This window comes from Prosopis cineraria, unplaced genomic scaffold (assembly GCF_029017545.1).
Source record: "Prosopis cineraria cultivar Desert tree isolate PC_DT_omini unplaced genomic scaffold, ASM2901754v1 PC248, whole genome shotgun sequence".
NCBI classification, from domain to species: Eukaryota; Viridiplantae; Streptophyta; class Magnoliopsida; order Fabales; family Fabaceae; genus Prosopis; species Prosopis cineraria.
In genome coordinates, this window is record NW_026555575.1 from 1 (window position 1) to 9,792 (window position 9,792).

At 35.4% G+C, this 9,792-nt stretch overlaps 1 protein-coding gene across 1 annotated transcript; it reads right to left on the reverse strand.

The window, feature by feature from the left end:
* Positions 1 to 2,673: 2,673 nt before the first annotated feature.
* Positions 2,674 to 9,792, reverse strand: LOC129296057 (dolichyl-diphosphooligosaccharide--protein glycosyltransferase subunit 2-like). The gene is given in 25 exon segments (XM_054934654.1): positions 2,674 to 3,121; positions 3,478 to 3,600; positions 3,947 to 4,171; positions 4,264 to 4,344; positions 4,547 to 4,630; positions 4,707 to 4,818; positions 5,024 to 5,172; positions 5,258 to 5,325; positions 5,328 to 5,346; positions 5,473 to 5,525; positions 5,528 to 5,576; positions 5,944 to 6,013; positions 6,151 to 6,246; positions 6,248 to 6,264; positions 6,346 to 6,473; positions 7,234 to 7,255; positions 7,257 to 7,289; positions 7,897 to 7,961; positions 8,104 to 8,130; positions 8,133 to 8,172; positions 8,328 to 8,390; positions 8,620 to 8,709; positions 8,829 to 9,018; positions 9,381 to 9,525; positions 9,642 to 9,792. Coding segments are annotated over 25 exon segments (2,079 nt in total). The 5' UTR covers positions 9,655 to 9,792; the 3' UTR covers positions 2,674 to 3,004.

The following is a 9,792-nucleotide window of genomic DNA, read 5'->3' on the forward strand; positions in this document are numbered from 1 at the left end:
AAAAAATAAAAAACATAACAACATGAATATTTTTTAATTTCTTAAAAAGTATCTATCGTAATACACTTAAATATATAGTATTTTAATATAAAATAACCTAAAAATTAAAAAAATAATTAATATTTATTATATTTTATATGCTTTCTAAAATATAATTTTTTATTTGGTTATTCAGGTCAAGGTTAAGCCCAAACCCAATTAGGATTTCATTTCTATTAGGACTAGTATTAAAAATTATTAGTTTATTAAACTTAGTCCTAGCCTTTTTAAAAACATTTAGGCTAGCTTGTTGAGCTTAACCTAAATCACTGCCCCTAAACTAAACAAGTGTAGTTATATGACATATATATCCCAAAAATTTAAAAGCTTTGTGAATTAAAAAAAAAAAGATTGCATTACAATGGGAGTTGGGTTTAATGAGATAAACTAATTTCTCATAATGTGGTGAATTAATATTATAAGCAATATACCTACATTTAGTATCTGTCTTGCCTTGAACATGGTTGCTTTCAATAAAACCATAGCATCTACAATAATAATAAAATAAAAGATTACATTGTCAATTTTTTTTTCAAATTTACTCGGTAACTAGATAGGAGAGTTGTATAAAAAAATAATTCCAGATCACTAAGAGACAGCTGTGGAGTCAACTTAGGACTAATATTCTAATTTATTGAGATATTGTATCGAAAGTCGCAACTCATGCTTCAGAGATCTCCAATCAATAACGTTGAATCATAAATAGAAAACTGATAATGATACGAAAATAATGACTTTTAGGATGATAAGTTATATACATACATGACAAATTGAGATAAATCTAATAGCAAGAAAAGAATTAGTTTCCTAAAGAAAACCAAGTTGTTCAAAGAGAACACAGTTTTGTCGGATATGCACAAACTAAGTGCTTTAATCCGCAAATTTACATCGTTGAAAGAGCTGGGGATAAGATTGGCGGGTCCCATTTATTGAGGGGAATATTCGTTGTATGGTGTGATAAATGTACTAAATAACCATTCCGAGGTCGATTCAGTCTGGATGTTGAGTTTCAAATCAAGAATGGCAACAACAAAAAAAGATTGTGTATCAACATTGTTTGCGTTACAACAACATTGTCTGGATTTTGCTTCCCTAAGGTACTGATTAATTTAACTGAGTGTAATCAAACAACATTGTAGTCGTAATAAAGGGCACTGCACTATGGGCTACTGCATTGATCATTGAAACGATTGCGTCTCTCGGTACAGTATGAATTGTGATGAATTGGGTGGGTCCGAGGAGAGGGAGGGTTAAGGTGAATTGTGAATAATCTTATGATTTAATCACTAACAACTATTGGTTGATTTGCAGGAACATAAAAGGATAAATGCTTTGGGGATTGAGAGATGGTGCAAGCTGATTCTCCATTTGTGGTTTAAGTATTGGCGATTAAAAAAGTTATTGCAATCCTAAACGAGCAAAATGTTGAAGCTGTTGATACAAAGCCTGATTGTGCAGATTTTTTTCTGGCGCTATAAGAAGAAATTAATAACAGGGGCTGAATGGAGAGGCAAGTGGGAGATGAAGGAAGTTTTAGATTCTTTACCTAAATGTTTGGTTTTGTTATTAATCTTTCATCTAGAAAGGGTATTGAAGTAGTTGATTGAGCAGTGTATCTTGTAGAAAGAGGTCGTCCCTTTTGCATAAGTTATCTCACCAACGGGCCCTTTGATTAATATTTGACCAATGATTTGAAACCCTTTTTCCCACTTTTTGTTAAAGGAAGGCAGGTTGGAGACTGAAAGGTGTGGCGTTGGTTAATGCGTTGTTGCAGCAAAGCTGATGACTGTTTTTGTTTAATATTGTTTTTTATTACTATTCTCTAATTTTCTTTTGCTGTTTGTTTCAACTGGCATAACTTATTCTTGTTCTTTTGGTTTGTGTTTGTGTTTAGTTCTTTCTGTACAAGATCTTGAGTGATTTTTTTTTTTTTGGGGACAAACATAACTTTGGCTCAATACACTTTGTGTTTTGTCATTAATCCTTATTTTTTTTTAATAATTTAAATCTCTTCACTTTATTCATAAAAGGAACTAAAACATTCAAAAACAAAAATATAAAGACTTAAAACACCCAAAAAAAAAACGAAAATCAATAACAAAACATGAACAAAATATCAGAACTTAAAATTTTTTTTTTTTTTTTTTTTGCTTTGATTATTAGTGTGTAGAGTCCATTTTTTCAATGATTAATAAAATTGTGTTTTGCCAAAACAAATATTTTCACATAAATATCAAGTTACGAGTCGCGGAGTAGAAAATTTTTTCCTGAATTAATTTTCTAAAACAGACTATCAAGAAACGAGGACTGCTTATCCCGCAATATAAATAACCTTTGCAGGGCGGACGTCTCGTTTGTTGGAAAGAAAAACAACCTCAAATTATTTGAACATCTTGAAATTGCCTGATTTAGCACATCACATGAATTCAAGATTTCAAGTAACAGCCCAGTTTACGGCTATTTACAGTCCTCATTCTAGTTCGTCCTTTTCTTTTTCTTTGGAATTGTGGATCATCATACCAAGTAAATGACACCACAACACAGGTGCACGCATAATATATGTATCCTATCAAATGCAGAAGTGCCATTTTGGAACAGGGAGGCTAAGGTAGCTAAAGGAAATATTTTGCTGACTAGAAAGCATAATGTTACCTTTTTCTTAAAAAAAATGGTCAATAACTCGAAAGCATAATGTTAAAAAAGGCTATGCTTACCATAAATAAGGTCAAGGGCAGGTAGAACGAAGGCTAAAACATTGGTTGGACCATCATAGGTTTTTCAAAGGGGAATAGCAGAGATCAACGAGATGAACTTTTCTCTTTCAATACAACTCAACTATCTTCACTCGCCATGAGCTGATCCAAGAAAGGTCCTACAAAACTGGATTAGCACCAATTTCCCTTCAAGAAGTAACTCTTTCTATTGTCGTCTCTTGTAATATATATAGGGAGATTCATCGGTTTACTCATGCAGACTTCAACTTGGCCGATGTAGAAGCGAGATAGGAAAGACTTCTGTGTCCCACAAACAGCAAAAATACTCCTAAAAGACTTAGTGTTTTGAGTGTGGTGAACAGGTCCAGCTGCACAAAAACACACGTGTAGTCAATAAACAGAAACTTCTAGGAAAATTGGGAAGATTTTCAACTTAATTGCCCTGTCAGAAGAAAAATGGAACCACAAAATAAACAAACATTCCACCAATATATGCATCATATACGATAGATGACATAGATTAATGTCATTAGCCTACTAGTTAACCATGACATACACTAAAAATTACCCTTCTCATCAGGAATTAACCACCTCTGACACTAAAAATTACCCTTCTCATCAGGAATTAACCACCTCTGATACAAAATACTTCAAAAACACCAAGTAGAACTGACAGAAAAATGCTCAACTGCTCTGTTCAGGATTAATATGAAAAGTGACCTACCTTCAACCAGAAAAGTGTATAAAGCAACAGAACTGCAGCAATGCCAAGATGGAACAGAGCAGCATAGAGAGCATTTACTGATGAAGCAGGGAAGTTCTTCAGGTTCACTCCTAATCGTAAAAGCTGTAAATGATATCAGACAGAATGAATACTGTTACCACCTACCCCACAGGAGGAATGTGAACCACGATAAAAAGCAGGTACAAAAAATATATGCAAGTAATTGGGAATGTTTCATCAACATTGAACAATCCCTACGCTTCACAATCATAAGTAGCAAAAGAGTACTCAAAATATGAAGAACATTAGCCGAGTAGTTAGATAAAAATGATGTCAAGATCACTAACTGAGACCAAGGTTATTTTACTTTCATCAAAGATTTCAAATAACTTGAATCTACCAGCCATCATATTTTGTTCCAATTATCCCAAACACGCACATGGAGATTATTGAGGATTATAGGACTCACACCAACCAAAAAACCAATAAGTGGCAAAAGGGTCAAAATCAAGAAAGCTAGCGAGAGATTCTGCGGTGGTCGCTTTTCAGGAGCCCTGAATAAGTGGGTTATCTCTTCTTTGGGTCCATATCTTGAATAAGGATCAACAGGTGGAGCAGGAGGGCGAGCTCCCTTTTCAGGTGCATCTGGAAGATCTAAATCAACATGGCCCAGAGGCTGCAAGAAAGAGTTCTCCTGAAAAAAAAAAAGATAATAAAATAAAAGCTCAGACGGTCAGTATAAAAGTGAAGGAGGGAAATTAAAAGAAAGCTTGTAGGGCCAGACACCATGGCAGCATCACCAACAGTCAGCTCAATGTCATATCTGCCTGAGAGATAAAAGAATTTTTCCACCAAGCCAAGAAAATCCTACAAGTCAGAATTAAAAAAAAATGTGAGGAAAACAAAAACTATAAAGTAGATGAATATAAACTGACCTTTATGGACAAATATACGAATTCTGCTTATGTGTAATAGCTAGTTACTACAGGATGTAACAAATGAAAAAAAACAGTACTCAAGAGAACTCCAAGCCAAGACAATAATAAAACATGTGACAGAGAAACTTAACAAGAATGATCTCAAACTTCTGGCCAGTATTCCCAACCACAAAGATGTGTTCAACCTTAGTCTCATGTCTCAACTTAAGAAATGCCTGCAGAACAACAAAATCCTCAATAAAATAAGTGGTGAAAATAATTCATTCAGAAGGTTTAATGTTAATTACTAACCTGATGTGGCTTAAAAGCACGACCATTAGGCATTGTCAATTGAAATGACAAACGCAACTTCTGCAGGTGGTTAGCTGAGAGTGAAACAACATTATTTCTAGACAAATCCAACCTGGATAGGAAAAAGCAGGATGTAAAAAGCCAATTGAAACCCAAAAAGCCACTCAAATACAAAATAGCACTTCATATGTATCATTCAAACTTCAAACATGAAATAGAATGATGAGAAATTGTTTTACTTTACTTATCACTTATCAGAAATCAGTACTGCCACGGATATAACGGCTCATAATTTTTAAACATAACTTGAAACATACGTTTTTCTGGTTTCAACACTTCCCAAATCACTGTCGAGAACAGCAATTTCTGCATTGCCAACTTTATTGATTCCAGTGACATATACTGGCACGTGAATTTGGCCTCCAGTGGCATATATTTTATCATTATGAGATCCATGAAGCACCATCTACAAAATAGGTTTTAAATACAATAAATATGCCCTGATGCAACTGAAAGGAAAACAAATAAGTAAATTAAACAAGAAGGAATACCTCAAAAACAAATATATAAGTTCCCAAATCCACATGCTTTGAGAGAAAACTGAAGACATGAAGTCCACTTGTGAGTCATACTGGAGCTCCTATATCATGCAAAGGTACAGGGTAATCACAAAATGGAAAGTGAGATCCTTCAAAGAGGTAACTAAGTTTTCTGAGAGAGAGGGAAAAATCTCACACCCTGCTCCTGGAAATAAGGCATTGCTCACCTTACTCTCAATAATAGATGAATCTTCAGCACCAGATCTGAATGCTCGAACAAGTTTACCGTTAAAGGTGGTGCAGCTGAACCAAGCACTGTATTCACCTTAACCTGATTAATTTTGAAATGTGTTTGTCAAATTTTGTCAACAGAAAATGACAAGAATCAACACTGCACAGCCGCAAATCTAAGATTAAAGTTGTCAAGAGCCCAAACAGAAATGCAAGTGACTGGCTGAGGGAAAATGTAATGATAATGATGGGGGAAAAGCAGAAGGGCAAGCATATGAGGTGACTGAGGCCCAGAATAAATAAAAAATATTTTCCAACGTCATCAGGCATGGGGCATGACACCTAAATGCTTGCCTTAATCATGGCATTCAGAAACTCATTAAATCCCAAATTCTAAGAGCTACCTAACTTTTGTAACTTCAGTGATATAAAACCAACAGTTTAAAAATCCTAACTCAGTTGCATACCTTAAGCAAGTCTTCATTGGTTAATGAAAAAACAGTGTCAGGAAGAGACAGTATCAATGGGGTGGCAACCCTACAGTTACACCATAAGAGATTCAGTTTATATGCATTTTTCAATTATAATGAAGAGGCTAATCAATCAGAGAAGAAGAATATAAATATAATACCATTAAACTGTAACTATGCAATTGATTTTAAAAGGGTACTCACCTGCTATTCTCTAAAAAAGCTAATGATTCTATTTGATTGAAGAAATCCTTTGCATCTCCTGGGATTCCAATGCCCAGGAAGAATTTTGCCAAACCCATATTTATCTGCTGGAAGCTGGAAATATAAAAAACCAAAGCATTAATAGAACATCTTTCAAAGACTAAGAAAAAAAGTAATCCCACACAGTCCACGCACATTCAATTTTTCAGAAGTTATGTCAGAAAATGCTGTAAGCCCCCGCACAACCGAAGCAGTCGTGGAAAGAGAACCTTGATACTCACGTCCACCAACAATTTTCTCATCAAAGTAAAAGGTCCCATCATCTGAAAATAGACAACATGCTCATCTAAGACCACTGTAATTATGCATAAAGCTTAGCAGCAGGACAAGAAAATGCAATGACTACAAATGGAGAAAAGTGACAATTATTGCTCAAGTCTAGATTATCAGGTAGCACCAAATACCAAATAGCTTTATCCCCAGTCCCCACGATAAAAAAGTGATAAAAATATTAGAAGTTAGGAGGAAGAGGGGCTAGAACTAGGAATGTTAACAATCTACAAGTATCTTCTAGCTACATTAAGGCACTTGATATCGAACGCAGCAGTAATTTCACTCATACTCAACCCTACAAGAGAATTAGAAGTTCATGTACACAAGAAACAAAAAGCCTTTTGATACGAGAATTTTAGAGGTCCATTTACTTCCTTCAGCCACCAGCCTACTTAGTTCATTAAAACATAATTTGACCACCAATAACAAGGTCCCGTTGCAGAAAAACAGAGAATGGAGGTCAAGAAAATAGAAATCCCAAAGAAAAGCCATAATTTTACAACATATTAGGATATGTCTATAATCATAGTTAAATAACATTAAAAAAAGGAAAAGTACAACGCAAGGTCAACATGAACACCAAACCTAATGAAGCTTAGAATGCACTAACGTTATGAGCAATAGAGCCTATCCAATACAAAATCATAAGATTAGAAAAGGACTTCATTGCCACTACATCCATAATATAGATTTCTAAATTAATGTATAATTTAAAAAAAAAACATTGAATGAGGAATTAGATAAACATACCATATTTCTCAATGCTGTCAAAAAAGCTTCAATATATCATTTTTCACCATATCAATCTGCCAATATGGAACTAATGTAAGATACCAATAAAAGCGCCCATAAAGATATGATTGCACGATACAACAGAGAGAAGCAGCAGCATTGGCATGGCATCAATCAAATTACAGGAATATTACTCTCTAATTGTCATGTCTACAGCAGCATTTTCACGGGCAAGCCTGCTCTCTCACTCCTCTTCCCCTTCTATCTCTCATGCTCATGTACACAGTGTTATTAAATATCAGAAGAGATTCACTATTTCACTTTAAGCCCCTTGAGGAAGGCTTCTTTAACCTTGCCACTCTTTGGTTTGGATCAATTCGCTTTGGCCCATCAGATGATGATGAAAGTCATATTCAGTTCACAGTTTGTTGGTGTCTGAACAGTTCACTTAAAATATTCTAAGGAAAATTATTATTAATCAAAACTCAAAAAGCTTAACTAACTAACTACAATGACTTTCTAGATTTAAGATTATCATCAAAATAGTCAAGCATCAATGCTGTTCAAATTTAACTTGCTAGCACTGCCTGTAAGCTTCATCAAATAAATTTCAGCACAATATATGCAACTACCCTATGTCATTTTTTTAAAATTGCACATTTTAAAGATCCCAAACTTTACCCCAGACCGATCAATTTCAGAAGATGCTAGTGAGATCACCCCAGCAAATGCTTCAAGTGCTAATCCTGCAACATGCATGTAAAAACAAGTTACTAATTATGAGTATGGATTATATATCACAAATACCATTGGGATCCAATGGCTCAAGCTAGCCTAGCCCTAGCTTGACAAAGACACAGAGAGAGAAATATTAACACATATAATTACCGGCAGCATAAGTACTAGACTCAGGGTATCAGGGCTGTAGCGCCATCTTCCATCACTCTGGCTTAGCGCCTGCCAATAATGCATGACATTAACTCTTAACTCAGGTTTCCACATTAGGTTTTGAATTGTGATTGCAGCAAAAGAAAATGATATGAACGGGTTGTGGTTCTATATCCTAATGCAAACATATATAGAAACTTAAAGAAAAATATGATAAAAAAAACCTTGATTGATTGAAATGTCCCATCACCATCAGCAAGAAGCACATCAACATTAGGAGTCTGATCCTGCAAACAACACTGGGAGATCAGAAGCAATTATAGAAACATATATTACATTGCTTTGTGGCAGCAACAGTACTGAATTCTTTGGGGGAAGGGAGGACATTAACAGAACTGAAAAAAAGTCTCAGAAGAGAGATATCTCTGTAATAATAGCTAAAATGTCTAAAGAACATTGAAGGGAAGAAAAAAAAAAATACTCACTTGCACAATTAAATAAAATCCCAAGAATTACCTTTATAAGAACCAGACTTCCTATTGAGTAGTATATGTCGAACAACGTACTTGCATCACTGACAGTGGCTTGCAGTCTTGAAGCAATATTCTTAACAAGTAAAACAAATGCCAACGTCAATTTTGAGATTCAAACACAACGATGAAAGTTTCACAGGCAACAACATTTAAGCTGCAACAAACGAAATAATGGGCATGGCATGCAGGTACCTTGAGAACCTTCTCATCGACCTTGCATTTCAATTTTCCATTAACTTTTAAGGCATAGAACACATCCTTTGGAGGAGATGATGACCCAAGAATCTCCATTACTTTTTGACAAGCAGTTGTGCTCACATCAGGCTTCTTTTCTATTGCAAGAATCTCATAAATGCTCAAGGCCTCATATGTATCTTCTAAACTGATAAGTGATAATGCAAGATTATAATTAGTTGCCTATCAAAGCGATACAAACCAAAGAGATTAACTGATGATATACGGCGCCTAAGTATTGTCCCTCCAAACTATCAGAGAAAAACAAATAAGATTTGGCGTCAATCTTTTTTTTTTTTTGACCAAATGTACGTCAATCTCGATACATCAGAAAAATATTGGAATCGCCAAAAAGTAATCATTTTTTTTTTTGTGCTTTCAAAATGTAATTGGCGTCGAGAACAGTTCGCGGCACAAGACTCTCTCACCAATCCTCCGTTCTCCAAGGGAAGCTGGAGGACGGATATTAGCATCCTGAGATTAAAAAGGTTTAACTAGGGTTTAGTTCACCTGGGATAGGATCCATTAATAGGCGCGAAGAGCTCTACGGCCACAGTTCGATGAGAATCCGAGATCGGCTCGTAAATCACCGCCGCTTTACAGATCGAAATAGCCAGAAGCAACGCCAGAAATACAGCTAGGATTCTGGCCATTCCTGCACCAATAACAGATAATTTCAATTATCAGCATATGAGCATAGGAACGGCTTCATCAGTAATTTGCATGTGGATCAGTTAAGGTTTAATTGTGAAGAAGGGGGTCAAATCATACGTATATGAAACATGATATTGCGGGCCTAGTAACTCAGCGCTTGCACTTCTTCGATGGCGACGACTTACACTGGGATATAGTTCGGGTTTGTGTCCTGAGGGTCATAGAACTTGAGAACTAGGCGAGATACTAGACAAGGGGGAGGAAACGA